This window comes from Rhinolophus sinicus, linkage group LG04 (assembly GCF_036562045.2).
Source record: "Rhinolophus sinicus isolate RSC01 linkage group LG04, ASM3656204v1, whole genome shotgun sequence".
NCBI classification, from domain to species: Eukaryota; Metazoa; Chordata; class Mammalia; order Chiroptera; family Rhinolophidae; genus Rhinolophus; species Rhinolophus sinicus.
Genome location: NC_133754.1, coordinates 65,052,682 through 65,072,780, shown reverse-complemented (window position 1 = coordinate 65,072,780; position 20,099 = coordinate 65,052,682). Strand labels below are relative to the sequence as shown.

General features: G+C 37.3%; 1 protein-coding gene across 10 annotated transcripts in view; it reads left to right on the top strand.

Annotated features, from left to right (window-relative positions):
- The window catches only part of NRG1 (neuregulin 1), a 977,086-nt gene that overhangs the window by 751,975 nt on the left and 205,012 nt on the right, over window positions 1–20,099 (top strand). Inside the window, exon 1 of one of the 10 annotated variants that reach the window (XM_019743166.2) lies at window positions 19,056–19,881. The exons of the other annotated variants lie outside the window; for them this stretch is intronic. Within the exon in view, the coding sequence (XP_019598725.2) occupies window positions 19,788–19,881 (94 nt within the window). The 5' untranslated portion in view covers window positions 19,056–19,787. Of the gene's footprint in view, window positions 1–19,055; window positions 19,882–20,099 lie in introns of those variants that run through there. 10 annotated transcript variants of the gene reach the window in all.

Below are 20,099 nucleotides of genomic sequence, written 5' to 3'. Positions count from 1 at the left end.
AGCTTTTGTTCCACTAGTTCTTCTGATAATTTTGATGACTACTTCTGTTATGGAAGCTCAGTTCTCTTAGTTACCCAATTGTCAAACTTCTAAGGAGTTTTTTACTCCTCCCGCCACATCTCATGCATGTGTTCCATTTGTTCTTCTATGTTTATCCTATCCGTTCCCAGACAATGCATGTTTGAAAGCTTCTCATCATACACCTAAGCTAGTTCAATACTCACTTGTTAACTGTCTTCCTCTTCTGCCCCCATAGACTTTAACTTGCCCAATTTACCCTACACATTCCATCAGATTTACCATAGAAATCATTGATTTTCAACACTTATTTTTAACAAGGAAAAGCTTTTACCACCCCACCTCCCAACATTAACCCTAATATTTAGCTAGCTGGGCTGTACAGGTGGATTTATCACTGAAAACTTGAGTGCAGAACTGTTTGAAGCTTCTTCTAGGCTTTACATGTGTCTAAACAGGCAGAGTAAATCACTAAGATGGGTTCTAGAGAGATTATCTTCCTGGCAGTTCTTTCCTTCCCCCAGTCTTTTGTCACAAACCAGTCCATTTTTCTAGACAGAACTACTTTTAGCTTAAGCATGGATAGTGAGTGTGTGTGCGCATGTGTGTGTAAGCCTGGCTGCCATCTTTCTGAGAACCGAGAAGAGATAGGAAGACAGAAGTCATCATTATTTAAATTAGGCTTTCACTTAATTTCCCTATTTTCAGTCTGAGATCACACATTTACACTCACTCATCTTGTCTGAAAATCTGTCTGCTTCAATTTCTTCAGAGAATAAACCTCCTGTCCCCTGGAGGGAAAGCTTAGTCATCTGCTTTTCAAGGTGTTGGAGTGGATATGCGTATCTAAATGCTTCTTACTCATACTTTCACATATTCAATCCTTGCTTTCTGCACCCCATCCCCTTCTACGGTAGCTTTCTATGTAGCTGGTGCTTCCAACTCTTGAGCCTTTCTATATATAGTTCCTTAGCACAAATGAACTTTTTTCTTGTTGGTCTCCTCTTTTACAGGAACACAGTTTTCAGCTTTTATAGCTTTATTAAGTTAGTTCTTAGAAATCCATCAGCTCCTCATCTCACAAAATTTGAATATCTTTTATCTACTGATTTTCTCTTTTATAGCATTTCTTTCCTTATCTTGTGGGTTAATACCCATTTATTCCTTTCCTTACCCTCATTTTAGTGGTATTTCCAAAGTTATCTATTACCTTGTCACATATTACCACACACTTCGCCGATTAAAACAACACACATCAGTTATTCCAGAATTACTGTGGATCAGGAGTCCAGACATGGCTACTGAAGGCTGTACTTCAGGGTTTCTCACAAGGTCACAGGCAAGGTGCTTGCCAGGGCTGAGGTCACATATGAAGGCTGAAAGCATCCACTTCCACACCTGTGTAATCACTGGAAGTTTCAGTTCCTTACGAGCTGTTGAATGAACTGAGAGCCGCAGTTCCTTGGTAACTCTTGGCTAGAGTCACCCTCAGTCCTTTGCCACATGGCCTTCTCCATGTGGCAGCATGCTCCATCAAATTCAGCAATGGAGAGAGTCAGCTAGCAAGACAGAAGTCACTACTTTATGTAACCTAATCACAGAAGTGGCATCTTCTCACTTTTGCCACATTCTATTGGTTAGAAGCACATACCCAAGGTAAGGGTATTACACACGGGCGCAAATACCAGGAGGTAGATTGGGAGCTATCACAGAGTCTGCCTGACACAGGATGCACAGGCGATAAACACTTGTGTTCAACTGGAAGTTCCCCATTCTCTCTCACTTCCATCAAGCTTACACCCTCATCGTGCCGAAAAAACTGCTCTTGTCAAGGTCAGCAGTGACTTCCATCCTGCAGAATCCAATGAGCTATCCCAAGACTTCATCATACTCAACTAACCAGCAGCAATTGACCTACTCTCTTCTTGAAACATTTTATTTCCTTGGATTTTGGGATGCCTCACCTCCCTGTTTTTCCCCCTCTATCCTTTGTCTCAGATTCTTTTCTTTTTCTGTCTTTTCCTGCTGACCAATAAATGTTGGAGGACTGCAGGACTCCATTTTTAGTGATCTACTCTTTTGTAATTATAATCTAGTCTCATAACTTTAAATTCTATCTATATACATCTCAAATTTATATCTCTAGTTCCAACCTTCCCCCTGAGGTCTAGATAGCACCCAACTGGCTTCTGCACTTGGACTCACAGACATCTCAGAATTAACAACGCAAAATTTTTGATTTCCTTATTCCCCCCTCCAAAACCCCTTCTGCCCAAATTTGTCCCCATTTCAATAAATGTTATTACCTTTCACCTAGTTGCTCAGGTGAAAAACTAGTAGTCTTTCGTTGTTTTCTTCTTCTTTTCTTTACACTCCACGTACAACTTCACTCAATATATTGCCAGCTCCACCTTCAGAATATATCCTCAACTCAATCACTTTCCCTAGTTCTGCTATCGTTCAGTCTTGGCCACCACTGTCTCTCAAGTAGATACTTATAATTCACTTCTAACTAGTCTTTCTGTTTCCATTCTTTCCCCCTACAATCTATTCTCCATGTAGTAGTCAGAGTGATCTTTAAAAATATAAATCAGATCTTGTCACCCTCCTTCACAAACCCTCCAATAACAGCACACACACTTAGAATCAATTCAAACTTCTTATATGGCCTTCAAGGTCCATAAGATTTAGCCCTGATTTTCTCTCTTCTCTGTTCTCATCTTCTACCATCATTGCCTTGTTCATACCACTCTAGCCTTATTGACACATTTGCTGTTCCTCTGTTGTATCAAGCTTATTCCTGTCTCAGGATCTTTCTATTTGCTATGCTTTCTACTTGGGATGCTTAAACTTCTGATCTCAACGTGACTCTACTTTACATCACTGAAGTCTCTCCATAAATTTTACCTCTTAAGGGAAGACTTCCCTGACCACTCTGTAAAGTAGCCTACCCTCCATTATTCTCTATTTTCTTTCACTGTCTATTTTTCATTTATGACATTTGAAAGTATTGTCTATCGTTATACTTTTGGATTAGTTTTTATTGCCTAAGTATAAGCTTTATGAGTGTAGTGTTTTGTTCCACTTACTACTGTGTCCCTGTAATCCAGAATGAAGCATGGTGTACAGTAGGCATGCAATTAAGTGTTGAATATGTGAACAAATTATTAGATAGGATTGACTTGTGAGATCAGCTTTCTCAAGCAATCCTGAAGGCAAGAATCTAGTTTATTGTATCATGTAACTATAATATATAACATACTCCTCATATATATAGGTATATACAGAAGTTGACTAAAATATATATGTGTATACACATTATATATCAGAAGGATAAGCATACACACACACACACACACACACACACAGTGCCAAAAAATGTGTACATATTTTAAGAAAGGAAAAAACTATTAAAATTATGCTGATGGTAACCACTTTGAGTACCTCTTGTAATTGCCGAAGTCAAATGCAACTTGTATTCATCTTTTGTTATTGGCATATATTGAGTATTACAATTTTAATACAGTTTTTTTCCTTTCTTAAAGTGCATATACATTTTTGTGGTTCTCTCTACATACACACACACACACATACACACCACACACACACTTAATATAAAATCTGATATTTTAAAATCTGAATTAGTGATAGTCACAGGTTGTCATGTATTTCTTTTTATCTTTTCTCTTTTTCAGAGTAATTCTCCCTCCCCTACCACTGATAGATAACAGAGCAGCTGTAATATATCATGGATTTAATTCACCACATGACTGGTTCCTGTATAAATTTCACTGAAATATTTATCATGGAGAATTATGTGGCTCACTCCAATCCTGGCCTCAATTTACAATTTGAATAAAAACAAGAGAGGCAAACTAGTACACTAAATAATTGACTGATGCTCAAGTGTGACAACTATAGCTTTGTAAAATAGTCCAGAGCATATATTTCCAAACACTATTTTCAATAATAAATTAAGATATGTAGTTTCTAGACTGAAAATGAATTTGATGACACATAGTTGGATTTAAATATGTCTCCCAGGTCCCTAAATTAGAATTGATTTATGTTTCTATTCCTTTCTCTTTCCCCTTAGTTCCATCCTCATTCCACATATGAAGCTCTTTGGTAACTAGATCCACAAATAATAGTTGTGTAAAGTTGTTTTAGAAAGAGTTAAGCACTTTATTCTAGTGAGTAATTATTTTCCTATCCCCCAAATAAATGACCTATTAATAACAATTGGGTTTCGGGGGCTTATAAATTGTATTTGGGAAATTCTAGTGGTTCAGTGGAAATGAGAAAATCAGTGAAGTACTGACCATGAAATTCTAGTGAAAAATTCTGAAAAGCAAATCTAGGAAAAAGAAGAAAAAGAGAAAGAAAGAAATTAAGAATAATCTGCTGGAAGAGTTTTCCTAATTAAGAGCGATATAACCCCAGTCACTTATAAGTACTTTCAAGAAAGCTACTCTATTGTGCCTGTTGATATGTTTCTACTTTCCTTTTTCCTAATATTAATTACTTTTAGAGGAGAGATTTCTCTGATAATATAGTCAAGAAAAACTAAGTTCCTTCCTGTTTTATTGCCAAAGATTTTCAGCCAAAGTTACAAATGAATAACCTAAAAAAGGGAAACTATGCAAGTTGAATGAAAAATCCATTTTCAGACATTATTATGGCAGTATAAAATGATACTGTGTACTCAAATACCTAAAACTTGAAACTTTTGAATGGTTTTAGTACTTACTATTTAGGGTATTGTATAGACACAGTCTCAGGTAACTTTCTAAGGGATAGAATTTTGAAACTCTCAACTTCAATGTATGTATCTATGAAATGATAAAAGTGAAAAACAATACCTTCCTCATAGAGTTATTGTGAAGATTAAATGACAGAATGACATATGAAACACTTAGCACTATGTCTGTCATACAAGTCATGCTAAATAAGTGATAGCCAAAAACAAAGAAAATTCCCCAAATAAAAATATATTATAACTAGAGTGACTATAATTTATGGACAAATACAAGCATGTTTGAGAGTCAACAAAAGTGCTAGTAATTACACCTGGACCACAGGTATATACCAGACTGTTCCTGGACATACTTGAATGTGTGGTTTCTCTATCAATAATCAATTATCATGACAAGCAATAAACATTCTCTTTTTTGGAAATCACATATACACAAGGCACGCAGAGCCTTGATTCAATAGTGTACCAGTAACACACCCAAATTTTCAAGAAGTAGTATTTATTAGGATTATGGTATATTCAGAGCTTGTGTTTACCAAAGTAAAGATCACCAGAGATTCTTCACATATGTCTACCAACTAACTTGGCTTATATCCGCTTTTCTTATAAATCAGAAATTTTCCCAAGTTTTTACTCTCTGCTTAAGTGAAGTTAATATGTATTCCAACTTTTTTTTAATGTTTGAGATATATATATCTTATATATATACGTATATATATGATATATACGTATATATATAATCATATATATGCATATAAGATTATATATATATATAAGATTATATATATATATATATATATATACACACACACATACATATCTCTTTTTTTTCTTTAGAAATGTTCTTGCAGTTAAGGTGCTATTTTTTCCAAAGGGTCTATGACTTCCTATCAGACATTAAAATGATGCTTAATGAGAACAAACCATGTTTTCACTTGAAATGCAATTAAACCAACTTGGAAAAACAGGGTTTTTCTAACTGAAATGAAAACACCTATGTTTATCAAACTGCTCTTAATGGTATTAGAATTTCTCTTATAGAAATATTAGCTTTAAGATACATCATTTCCAAATTATAATTGACATTATAGATAATGCTATTTTTATTACAATTACTTTTCAGTCAAATTATTTCTTTAGAGAACCCTTACACTAGTAACACATTGCAAGCTCAGTTGGTCATATATTAATAGTAATTTTTATGGAGAATTTTTTTAGACTTGAATGTGGAGGCTCTCCCAACAAAAATTTCATTTCATGACTAGATATGATTTATTCATGATTGTGCTAAAATTTTAATTTTTAAAAAATACAATTTCTACATACATTTTACTATTTCCCCAAAAGGCAAAAATTGCAGACAATTTCCATAGGCTAGAAAAAAAAATTTGTAAGTTATTAATTTTTTTCCCATTCTCATTTGTATGTTTTGGCATTTTGTACATACAACCTATATCTTAGTTTACTACATATTGGCATGACTTGATGATGTTTTCCTAAAACCAAAAAAAAGAAAAAGAGACAACTTTCATTTACACATTTTTTTTTAATCTTTCTTAGTTTTAGTCCATAACATTGGGAGAAATAGCAAATGTTTTCTTGTGTATATATAAATGCATATATACAAATGATAGAAGAAATACGCAATTTCCTGATAATAACATTTGAAGACGTCATTACAAACATCAGCAACAACAAAAAACATTACTACTCTTAAGAGCTTGATCTTGAAAGTATAATCTTAAATCCTCTGTTTGGAAACAGCATGTAAACAGCATGTAATATATGAAACTCTAGAAATTTAAGTTGGTTAAAAGTGATTTCGATTAGGTATGTAGCTATAAAAGGACTCTATATCTTAATTTTAGCCTTGGTCTGCTTTGGACAACTAGTTAAATGTTTTGACTGGATTAATTGATTTTAGTTAGTTTAGCTTGAATAATGAAGTAAACTGTATTATTTTCTGCCTTTGAAATAGTCATAGAACAGACTTTTATAATCATACAAAAGCTGAAATATCTTTTGAATTAATATTGTTTCATTACTATTAAACTTCTTTACTTAATTCTATCCTAAAATAACTATCATAAAAATCATATATTTAGCAATTAAAAAACAATAGTATTAGAATATACCAAAATTGAACACTGTTAATTAACTAAATGCCTTAGAAAATAGACTCATTTATTATCTACAAAGTATTTTCAACATACCTAACAGGTGAAAAGCGCTCTATTCAGTACCATGAAAGATATACAATTCCAATAACACAGAATCGACCTTCAAAAAATTTAACACCTATATATGTCTAAATTAATATGCATTCATCATGAAGAAGACAGATAGAGCTTTGATCAGTGATGTATGAGCAATATCATCAGGCATGGTCCTTATTTTCTAGGATTTGTAATGTAGGGAAGAAAGATTAGGCCAAAGAGTAATGTTAAGAATATTCATTATTTTTGTACTCTGGACCGTTTTAGTAAGAAATGTATGCAAATAGATCTGTGTTTTTGGCAGTACCAGCCTTGGGGGTCAATGAGCAAAAAAATGTCACACTCGTGACCACAGGAAGAAAATATTATCTTTACCAGTCACATGCCCCTTACCCAGCAGCTTTATAAACCCATGTGCTCAAAGCATGGTAAGGAGGGGAGGCTCTGTGCAGTGAGAATGAGAGGGTGATCTAAATCATTCATGACTGATAATGTGAAAACCATGACTTGAAAAGTTAAATGATAATAATAATAATAATAATAATAATAATAATAAATTATTTAGTCAAATGCCAGTATAGCAAACCCTAACTGTTAAATGTGTCTGCATTTTTCCTATAGTCCTCAAAATATATTTATAGTCTCCTTCAAACAGAATTGAATTTTGGTGGTATTTTTTTTAAAAATATCAAATTACTAATGCAAAATTAGTTATAGGTCCTGGGAGGGACTCCTCCAAGTGTGGAGCTCTAAAACTTAATGATTTCATCATAATTCCACCTTAGTTCATAGATGATTTCAAAACATGGCAAGTATAACTGAAGACATATAAGCCTTATTAAATGTTAGTTCCATCATCGCAGAATGGAGACGTTAAAACATTTAGGAATAATTCATGAGTGGCTTTTATCAGTGATCTGAAGCTCTGTCCATAGAAATATTGATGTCTGATTGTGCAGACAATTTTATCAATGTATAGACCAATTTGAATAGTTCAGATCTCAATTCCAATATTTCCTTCACAATTAGGGCTCAATTTGTCAAAAATAGGCTCAGTATATTATTTTTATCATCCATTTTACTTTTCCCATACAGGTTGTCTGTGGGCTGAGTTAAAACATGTTATATTATTGAGCATTCTGAGATTGTTCCAGGATTTGAAAATTTTAGATTACTTTGGTTGCTTGGAATTAATTCATACCATAACTTTCTGTGAAAAAATATATTTGAGCCAAAGTGGCTTTAGGGAAGTATTTTATACTTTAATGAGTTTGGGAAAAGGAGATAAATTCATCTGGTTATAGTAACATAATAAATCTTGTTGAGAGGAACCTTTTTTTCAATGGCATACTATAATTTCATTCCAGCTGATTTTGTGGACTTGAAACATTTTACTCTGTTTTTCTGTTTCCTAAAGAAGTTTCCATTTGGATTATTTGTACAGATCAACAGATAACTACTTAGATACTTGAACAAAAACAGCACAGTTAAACACATCTTTTATCCGTTCCAGAATTTTGCTGCTTTGGGACTGTGGACCTTCCTCAGGAACATGTACACATTTCCCTAATAAATGTTTAGACTGTGATATATTTTTGAGTTAAATTGTTATTATTTATTAAAAAGAAAATGTATGTTCACCATGAATGTGAATCAAAGTTTATATAGCATTCATCTCCATGGCAGGTACTTTACCTTACTGATTATTTTGGCAGAAAACATGTACCAAAAATATCCCTTGAGAAATAAAAACAAACCTTCACCTTCAAAAAATAGAAACAGCCATGACTCTTCAGGTTCCCTTTAGACCTGTGGATGAGTCTCATAAACATCCCTGGGGTCCATTTGTTGTCTGTGAGTCTGGCTGAAGCTCAGAAAAAGGGTTGGAGACAGGACAGTCTAAAAATAGAAGAACTAGGATTTCTAAGTTGGGTTTGATCTTCAGCTATCTGTGAAATTTTCCAACTTACCTCCCCATGTGCCTTGTTCTATCCTTTCAAAAAATGAGTTTTATAACCTAATGATGTAAAATATAAAATAAGAAGACTTTTAGAGCCTGTAAAGCCTGTCCATTACTTAGTTCTTCATTTTACAAATGAAGAAAGTAAAGGCTGAGGAAATTAAATGACTACCCAAATGCATAGAGCTAGGAAATGGCAGAGCTTGGAGAGTCGCTGTAGATGCCACAATTTCTTCCTATTTGTCATACCCTGTTGCTCAATACCTTGCTCTCTGAAGCCCTGTATAAATTAAAATGGTTTTATAAATGCATTAGCTTACTATTGTTGTGTAATAATTTACCCCAGTCTTAGCATCCCAAAACAACACTCATTTATTAGCTCCCATATCTGTCAAAAGTATGGCCATGGCATAACTGGGTCCTCTGCTTAGGATTTTACAAGGCTGAAATCAAAGTGTTGACTAGGCTATGTTCACATCTGGAACTCAGGTCTTCTTCCAGGCTCATTTAAGTTGTTGGTAGGATTCAGTTCCTTGTGGTTGTAGGACTGAGGTCTCTGTTCTTTTGCTGGATGTCAGATAAGGGTTTCTCTAAGCTCCTAGAGAACCCTGGCATTATATGGCAGCTGCTTCTTCAAAGCCAGCAGGATGATTTTCACTTCAGGAAAAACCCAGCCGCAGCCCTCCTTTTAAGGATTCCCCTGATTAGGTCAGAGCCACTCAGCATAATCTCTCTCTGGATTAGCTCAAAGTTAACTGATTGATAACCTAATCACAAAAGTAGTATCTCATAATATCCATATGTCCCTCCCATACTCAAGGGGAAGGGGTTATATAGGTCTTATACACCGGGGACAGGAATCTTGTGATTAGAATTAGAATTCTGTTTACCAAATTGGTCATATTCCTCTCAGCCAAGTGTTAGTTTTCTTTTTTACCTCCTTTCCCCTCTACTTCCTTCCATTAGAGCAATTCAGTCATGTATACTACAGAAAACCCAGAAGGGATGATGAGAGGAGCTTAATTAGGAGCAGTGCAGTGAAAACTTCAAATCTGTAAAAATATGTGATTCTTATTGGTTTTATTTATTCTTGGTAGCCTTCAGTGCCAGTGGTCTGGGATACTTCAGAATTACCTCTTCAGTAATTACTGAATGTTTTAAAAATGTACCTATTCTTTTAACACGCAGCTCCTCTGAGTAAAGTTGGCCTGAATTCAGACATGTTTTGGGGGAACCTGGGGTGGGTGGATTAGGAGCAGCAGCAGCTAGAAATCATGGGAGAGTGGCAACCAAAAGAGGCGCCATTTTCCTGGTGCCTACTCTATGGGGGACACTTGACCCACATGAGCTCACTTAATACAACAGTGACTTGTGACATTATAATCCCCACTTCAGGTATTATAATCCCCACTTCACAGATGAGGAGACAGCTGTGAAGCAGCAGTCAGAATTCAAAGTTCTGTCTGACTCAGTTTTCCTGAGGACAGGTTCTCTTTATCACACGTCCATCCATGCCCACGGCAGAGACTGGGACCCTCAGCGGCTCGCAGGATGTATAGGCAGAGATTGGGGCATGGCAGATGGGGCTGCTGAGTGATAGCACCCTCTGAGAAGGAGGCAACTTGAAGCAATCAAAAAGTATCAACCATAGAAAGGTCCTCTTTATTTCTCCCCTGCAGAGTTACAATTAAATTTATCAGAAGTCAAAATGAAGGCTATACAAAATAAAGTCGTTTTTCTTTATGCAGCAGTTTGTAAATAAGGGATTAGTTGAATTTTATAATACCTCATCGCGATGATTAATAACAAGTGTTGATATTATTTTTTTTTGATACCATTATTTTTAATGTGTGGGGGGGAAGGCATAGAGCAGGTAAACAAGGGGCTAAAGTAGATTTAAGTATATAAAAATGTAGTGACAGAAACCAGTGAGCCTTGTTCTTGAATCCTGTTAACTGTAACTTTGGTTGAACAAATCAATTAAGATGAAGCTCAAACAGCTGCAGAGCTTGGAAAAGTTGCAGTTACTTCATGAAAGTCCAGTTTGCGTTGGAGTAAAAAGTTAAATTTGGAAAGATTTCAAAGCCCTTCAACTGCTGCTCAATCACTCTGAAGTTGAATTAAATGTAACTGATGAATTCTTTTAATACATTTAGAGTCTATTTGTTTTAATATATGTATGTTGAGTGTGTACTTTAAGGAGATATAGAGATGACTCCTGAGGCATCATTCCTGTATAGAAAAGAGACAGACTTGAGAACAAATAATTATAATAATGTAGGTGCTAAATTGAAGGTACATACAAGGAAGACACTAGACAGCCGCAGTTGGTTCTGTTTGGGAGCATTAGAGAAAAATAGACGAAAGACGTCAATTTTGAGTTGGGTCTGGAAGGAAAGATAGAAGTGTATCAGGCAGCATAAAGGAAGGAAATTCTAGGTGTGGGGGGGGAAACAGAGTTAAAGTCATAGAAATTAGAAAAGATAGAGTTCAGTGTGACCAGAGTACACTAAATGCATGGGAGAAGATAGAAAAGGGGTTGAGTATTTCCACAGCACTTAAATTGGGAAAGACCTGGCTACTCTCATTTCTACTTTACAGCAACAGGAATCTAATAGAGGTATTATGTAAGGAATGACAAGACAATAGCTGTATTTTAGAAGATTAACTCTGGTAGCAGGAAGGAGGATGGCTGGATATGAGAAATGAAAATGAAGCAATGATACCAGAACTTACAAAAGGCCAAAGAATGGCAGAAGACCCAGACTGAGGAGAAGCAAAGGAATAGGTGGTGTGTACAAAAGCTGCTTCAGAGGTGAATACACTGGAATTGGGAGCATAAAATGGCTGAAATCCGGGGAGGAGAGGAGGATGTGAGGAGAAAAAGAAAGGATGGTACCTAGTTTCTGATTTTGAGCTACATCTTTTTTTGAGGGGAGGGTGGGATGGAGATTAATAAACTGTATTTTGGACATGTTCAGCTTGAGGTAGTTGTAAATAGAGGCTTGTAGCTCAGAAAAGTGTTATACACATATATGTGAATTTTCAACATTTGAGATAGTGGTAACGAGTGACATTTTTATAGGATTATCATGTAGTTAAGAAGAAAATAGTTTTAAATAATTGGGCCCTGAGTCAGCATTTAAGAAATCGATAGAAAAGTAAAAAGAATTAGGAAAAAGAGAGAAAATTCTGCCACTGAAATATCATTATGAGTCCCAAGAAAAAGTTTTAAGATGATGTGTGTATCAGTGTACCCTGGGTATAAGGACTAAAAAGAACACACTTCATGTGACAATTAGGAAGGTATTGGTGAATTTTGAGTAGTCTCACTAGACTGGAGGTGAATTGGGGAAGGAGATAGATTCCTTGAGCTGATAGGAAAAAAAAAAGAACTGAGAGTGTTTGTTTGTAAAAGGAAAGGAGGGTCAAATGAAAGGTTTTTGTTATGGCTTCTTTGTTAGAATGGGAAAAGATAACGTTCATGGAGAAAACTGGGTAATTGGAGTGATCTGGCCTTAGAGATTGGCAGGGCAGGCACAGCAGTAGGACACAGGAGGGAAAGAACTGATAATACTTTAATGAACGTTTCTTAAGCAAGAGGAGCAAAAGCAAATTTTACAAGAAAAAAAATAGAGAATATACATATATATATATTAAGTTCTTTACATTCCCTTATGAGATTTCTATATACATACATACCTACATACCTACATACATACATACATACATACATACATACATACATACACACATATAGCTTTAGTACCCATTGTAAAAACACACTGATAGAAATCCTAGCTTATTGCTGGAGCTCCAAGGTCTACCTATTAGATGAAAATAAAAGTGACGGTAGTCTCTACCTCATTCTGTTAGACTATCTTTTGGATAGTGGAACCACAACAGGGGGTAAAAAATGCATCTTGCAATTCCAAAGCAAGACAAATGACACCTAAATAACAGTGACTTTCTCTTTTTACCCACAAAACCAGGGTTGATTTTGATCATTCTCAAAGACGCGATTCTCAACTGGACTGACAGATTTTTTTATTGTTGTTCCTGAATGTATCTGTTTTATGGGATCTTAGGGATTTCAATTCACTCTAGGACCAAACAAAGATCACTCACAAATGCTAATACAAACATATTCTTAGACATATTTAGCTAAATATCCAACATCAGCCCCAGAATTTCTCTAGGCCCCAAACAATCCTACATGGTGGATAAGACCCTAGACCAGACCAGAACTCCCTACATCATTTGAATTAGGTGGTTTCCATCTTGTACCTATGGGAAGGAGTTGGAACAAACTCAATATTTATGATTAAGCAGAAAAGACAACATTTTCCATAAGAATGTAATCTTCTGCATGATTGGTCACCAGTTATTTTTTGGACAGTCATTTGGTTTCTGTCAAATTAGCTAATTGTTCTGCTAAAACATCTTTAAAAGATGACTTGCCTTCTTGAGTTGTTAATACTTGTGAAATTCTTTCCCCAGATGAATGGGAATTGAAAGATATATATATATTTTTTTCACACACACATATACAAAAATTCCCAAACATACAGTGTGTTGAAATTTGGTCTGTTGCAAAGTTGCTTGAATTCTAGGCCTGGGTCCAGGGGTGGAGATGACTGTAACATTCCACTGAGAACTTTACTCTTGGCTCTTAATGTAAAACTAAAAATTCCTATTCAAGTCAGATATATGAAGTATTGTGCTCTAACATGAGGTGGAACTGAAAAAAAAGGGGGGGATGATATTCATGAAGACTTAGTAAGGAAGTTAGAAGGAATTATGTGGGAAGGAAGGAAAAATAAGAATTGTGGTGTTATTACATGCCTGGCCAGGTACAGAATATCATGGGTCAGTGTTTCATTCCATGCAGCCCAGTTATCGTGATGACATTATGAAGTAATTTCCTATACACTATAATCTGTTCTGGAAATGCTTTCTACCAGGTGTCTCTTATGAGACATACCAAAGAAAAGAGTTGATATGTTCAATTACTCTTACTGTTCAAATATTTAAAGTACTAATTCATCACTCATGACATTAGATTTATATTTTAACACCATTTTAAATTTAACAGAGGTGAATCTTTTCACAAGAATGAATAAAGTGCCTCTTGAAAGGAAAGGTTAACACCTTGGAGAGGATCTTGTGGGATGACTCTTAAAAGGCATGGAAGCACCTGAATGTTTCTCTCTGCTGTGTATTAGATGTTCATAGAATCTGAACCCAAAGTATGCATGGAGCAATCCTTTTGCATTTGCCATATGGATATGGATGATGGGAAAGGGGCAAAATATTAGAGGAATTCAAGCTGAACTCAACACTAGTTCTAAGGTGGTTACTGGGTACAACTTGCCGAAATGACTACATGTGGACTTACCACTAGTCTCTAAAGAGAAAAATAATCATACAGGGAAAGAAAACTTATATTATGCCAAGGCTAGAAAGGAGTTTTTAACTCTCCATTAACAATGGTGTATTTGCAAATTTTCATCCACTATAATTTTATTAGAACATCCTTACTAAAACCCAGCTGTGTTATGGGTCTTTCCGACATGTCACAAGAACCCAAGAGAGGAAATAGAGCCAATAAATGTAATCTACAGGCAAAATTTGCACAAGCAATTTAGAACAAAAAAGTAATTATCCTTCTTGAAATTTTACCATTTCACAAAAGTTACCACCTCACCTCTTAAAGTTTTGAAAGATTATATGGATTAGTCAAGATTTTTATTTTATATGCTTGTTCTTAGAAAGGTATATTTCAACGAAAGTTATTCCAAGGTGTCATCCCTGGTATTATAATCATCATCATTTTTAATTTTGACTAAATAAACATAAGTGTGTGTGTGATGCGTACACACACGTATTGTCTTGCATACATTTGAAAGTAATTCGACTTATTCCTCATTTGCCAATTAACAAAATGTATGTAATCGGCTACGATGAAACAGGAACAGTGCCAGAGATATCACAAAGAACATAGTCACAGTCTATGTTCACCAAGTTTTTCAAAAGTAATGGAAAGCTTTTCTAAGTAACTGAAATCCAGTGGGAACCTGAGCAATCAGTGGAATTAGACAAAGTATAGTAGCTACGGAAAAATCCAGCCAGAGGAAAGAGCAAGTGCAAAGAAAGAGGTTGGAAAGAACGGCAAGGTTTAGAGGTATGTTGCAAAGAGACCTCCAAGACTGAAGCACAGAGAGTGAGGGATGAAGCATAGTGAGATAAGGCTGCAGTATGGTTCTGTGAAACAAAGGGTGACTGGGTGAGATTTACATTTCAAAAAGACTCCTCTGACTGCTGTATGTGGCAAAATAATTGGAGGGAGCGAGTCCAGGTAGATAACTGTACTGTGGCCAAAGCAAAAAAAGAGAAGGCTTGGATTTGGGCGGTACTTAGTGAAGATGGATAAAAGGAGACTGAAGTCAAATGACAGGACTTGGGTATGAGTTGGATGTAGAAAAGGTGTGAAAGATTATTGTCAGAGTAAGTAATTAGTAATTGATTGATAGCATATGGCAATATTAGAATTAGGCTTTTACATCCTATTCTATTTAAATTAATTCTAAGCAAAACTATTTAGTGCTTACTAGATGCAAAGTGTGGTGCTGGGAATTCTAATGGCTAGTAGTATGAAAGAGGTAGATTATAGGATATATAATCTCTTCCTTTTATAGTCTCACATTCAAATACAGATGTTTCTCATTCCCAGTAGGGGAAAGAAAAACAATAACTATGTACACACACACATACACACACACACACATACATACACACACACACAAATAAACGCAGATGTATATACACATGCATGTCTATAGATGTGTATGTGCATTATATATTTATATTTACATTTGAGGTACTTGTAACACATATGCGTCACTATTAAGTACATGTTGATTGAGAAAGATAAAGATAAATAATTACTGTGAAGGTGAGGAAGAGAAATGGAAAAGTTGCATGAGACTTTTCTTCTTAAAATAAATTAAAATGTTTCAGAAACTACTAAGTTTTATATCTTCATTTGCTTATGGAAGAAATTTATGATATTGTCTCTATTTATCAAATAGAGTCCACAAAAAGAAATTCGGCACTAGTATTCAGCTATATAATCTATGATATATCCCTACAATTATGATAGTAATCTTATCATTAATCATCATCATTATCATCATCGGTGTATAGTAATTAAAAAAAAAATCATACAAACAACCAGAAAAACAGATTTCATTTCAGTGTTGTTGGAACGTTACCATTTTAGTATTTAGTTCTGGATTCTAAACTCAGAATTTTGTTCTCAAACTGACTCTCTTCACAGCAGACAGAATATGGTTAATTAGTAATTCTGTTAACTATTTGCCAAATGTAATGGAGGATACCATTTCCAGTTTTTCCAGGGCATCTTGTTGGTCAGAAGCCCTTTGTTGAACAAACTTGACTTGCATGTTTGTTCTAAGAGTCTAACTAAACATGCAGGAGAATTGCTAATCTATAAATTCTTAAGGCTCCTTTCATCTCATTTTCCTCACATGCTAGCCTTTGCTTATTTCAGTTTTGGTGTATTTCTTTCGATTGCTTGTTAATGTCTCCTATTTATAGTGATAGTATTATTAATCTCTAAGATAGTATAGAATTGTCCTTTACCATCACTATCATTGTACAGATAGTGGAATAATATACTTAGAATAGCGAGAAGCCTACTCTTTAGGGCCTGTCACGTCCAAGGGTCCCTCTAACGTTCTTGGACTTAAATTTGCATTTTTAATTTTGTGTTCTTTTCCTTTAAAAAAGATCTTCCAAATTTTATGAGTTTCAGGCTCCAGAAAACTTCTCTGGCCCTGCTTTTCATTTGTATTGAAATAATTTGTTTCTATGCCTTTCTCACAATATTTCAGCTTTATGCGACTAAAGGTGATTTTTGCTTTCTCTACTGTCTAGCATTTATAAATGTTCAGTAAATGCTGGATGAATGAATGAATAAGCCATACATATTTAGTGGTTGTTTTGGAGTTGTCTCTGGTTAGTGAGATTTTCTTTTGCATTCATGTATTGTCCTTAATACCAACTTTGTTACAAAGTTGTTTTTTTTTAAGTAATCTTTATATACATTATCTTATTTATTTTTGAAAAGTTAAAATAATTTCAGAATTCCAAATGAAATTCCCATTACTGTCAACATGCACCATATTTTGCAAAAATGCAATGTATCTTCAAATGTTAATGTTCTTTCACTTTTTTTTCTTTAAAAAACTTTCTTAGAATAGTTTTCAAATGGGAATTACTAAGAGAAGGTATATTTGACCAGCTTTGTAGATTCTTAGGGTGCTTCTAAAAGATAAGCCTAGTCAAAGAAAAATGTTATGGAACATGATTGCAGTTATTTTAAGCTGTCATTTAATATAAGATATCCATTTTAAACTCCAAAATACATTTTGCTTTATATCCTTCAATTCTAAAATAATGATATATTTGATAACATGTAGCTGTTTTATACTAAGCCCTTCCAGGGTCTCATATCCAGGAGATAAAGTACCCTTTTTGAAAGGACCCCCCTTTTCTGAATTCTGCTATTTCCTGCTTGTTGAGCAGTGGCCCCTCCTGGGAAAGCAGAGTTATTTCAGCCATGTGGACTCCATTTCACATTAGACTCTGTGGAATATTATAGTGCTATTCAGATATATTCATCTTTTCCCTGGTTTTGTTGTTTTTATGGCCCAGTAAAACTTACATTTGTTTGTTGAAAGATTATCAGAAGATATTTGGACAACAAACTTTTTCAGAATAATTATAGCAATACTGTTAAAATATCTTTTAACAATTAAACCCACCCAACAGAGTTTGCTTCTTATCACAATACAAATTAAATGAAAAGAAATTTATTCTTATTTTAAAACAGTTTTAACATAAATGTTTGCCCTCCTTCCCACATACAAGGAGGCACTCCAGATTTCACCTTTATTTAAATTGTGGCAATTCGAAAACATACCAAGAAGGCTGTATGCAGGCAATGGTTCAGTTCACATTAATCCCAGAGAATAGAAAATCAGGAGAAAGTCACTTTTCAATAGGAGTAATCAATTTCATATATGGATTGTTCATATTCAACTCTTCCTGACCACAACACAAGTCTATCATTGTAAAGTAACAGTCAAAGGTAGCCACAGTTGTAATGTGAGAATGTTTTCTTTACGTGATTCTGGATCATTCAGTGGTGCAGATCACACTAAAGGAGCGGAGTGGCTTTTAACTTCTGTCCTAGGCAGCCCGGTGCTAATGTTTTCTGGGTTTCACTGCTCTTTGGAATTCTCCACCAGAGGGAGGACAAGGGAAGGAGAAGCAGGTTTCACCCGCAGTTCTGAGGAAAAGTTTGAATCCGAGAAAGCAAGCATTAATGAATTAAAGAGCTCTAGTGCAGTCTCTGCACTCTCCCTCTCTCTGCGTGCTTTCTCACTCAGCGGAACTGAGTGAAGCCCAGCTATTGCAGTCATTTTATTGTTGACCGCCTTTTAACCAGGGTGTTACAGTTCCTTTCAAATTAAGTTGTAGCGAGATATGGTTTAGGACACCTTCTTTGAAAAAAGTCAGGTTATTATTATTTATTTTAGGAAAAGCTGAAGATGAGAGTTCCGACAGGCATGTTATTAAATCCGTGAAAGCAGGATACACACATTCAGGGAGCAGATCTATGAAGATGGTGCGAGCGGACCACTCTGACGGTTCACTGAGCCCTTCCTGTGCACCCAGGACTGCCTTACACTCAAAGTCCCTTCCATCCAGAGTTTAGCTTTGCTCCACGTGTGTGTGGGGTTTTCACTAAAGTAAGAAAGGAATGAACCCCAAACTCTCCTGGGGAAACAGCAAACGTTACTCTCCCTCCCAAGGGTTCCAGAGCCTACATTTGCGGGGCAGGTGTCAGAGTTCCAAACTTTTTTCTCCAACATTTATCCGCACTAAAGGGAACGGAACTTCCCTTCGGGATGCTGCCTGGCTGCGGAGGAGAGCGAGGAGCTCGAGCGCCTAGGTCTCTTCTTGGGCCTTCAATCTCCCCGAGCCGCTTGGTTCGGTTCCCGCGGTGGCGGTGGCTGCGGCATCTCCGCGCAGGTTGCAGCGACCCCTGTCGGGGGTTCCCTGCAGCCGCTCAGCGCGCCGCCGCCCCCCGCCCGCCAGCCCGGCCGGGCTCGGGAGTGAAAGGGGCTGCGCCCGGGAGCGCCGAGCCCAGGCTCCTCCCGGTGGCGTGTCCGCGCCTCGGGGTGGGGGTGTGGTGGGGATGAGGGAGGGGGCGAGGCAAGGGGAGGGTGAGAAGGAGGCGCCAGCCTCCAACCTGCGGGCGGGAGGTGGGTGGCTGTGGGGCAATTGAAAAAGAGCCGACGAGGAGTTCCCCAAAACTTGTCGGAACTCCGGGCTCGCGCAGAGGGCGGTAGCTGAGCGACGGCGTCTGCTTGGGCGATGGGAGTGCGGGCAGGACGGTGAACGCCTCTTCCTCCTCGGACTGCAAGCGCGCCGGACAGAGGCCAGGACAGGAGCCGACAGCGGCGGGACCCACGGACTTTCCTGGGCAACAGGAGCAACCCCGAGAGCTAGAGCGAGCGCCTGCCTGAGCGACCGCTAGTCCCAGGTGGCCTGGACCGCACGCCGCGTCCGAGCCGCTCCCCGCAGGCAACAGGAGACGCCCCGGTGCTGCGAGAGCGCCGCAGCTGGGTCGCTTTCCCCCTCCAGGGAGAAACTTCTCAAACCCGATCCAAGCCCTGGGACCAAACTTGCCGCGTGTTGCCTTCGCCCGGAGCCGTCTGCGTAGAGCGTGCACTTCTCCAGCGAGATGTCCGAGCGCAAAGAAGGCAGAGCTAAAGGAAAGGGCAAGAAGAAGGACCGAGGCTCCGGCAAGAAGCCTCCGGCGGGCGGCCCGAATGCAGGTAAGTGCGCCGTGCGGCCAGGGCGCCGCGATCCTGCTTTTTCTCCTCCTCCTCCTTCTCCTCTGCTGCCTCGCCTGCCCGCGCCTTGCGCTCGGGGCGCCTGGCCCCGTTCCCGGGCGTCCGCAGAGCCAGGCAGTCCTCGCCCTCCATGGTGCCGCTCCTCACCTGAATGCCCAGCAGCACCTGGGCTCCTACACCCCACGCGCAAGGCGAGGGGC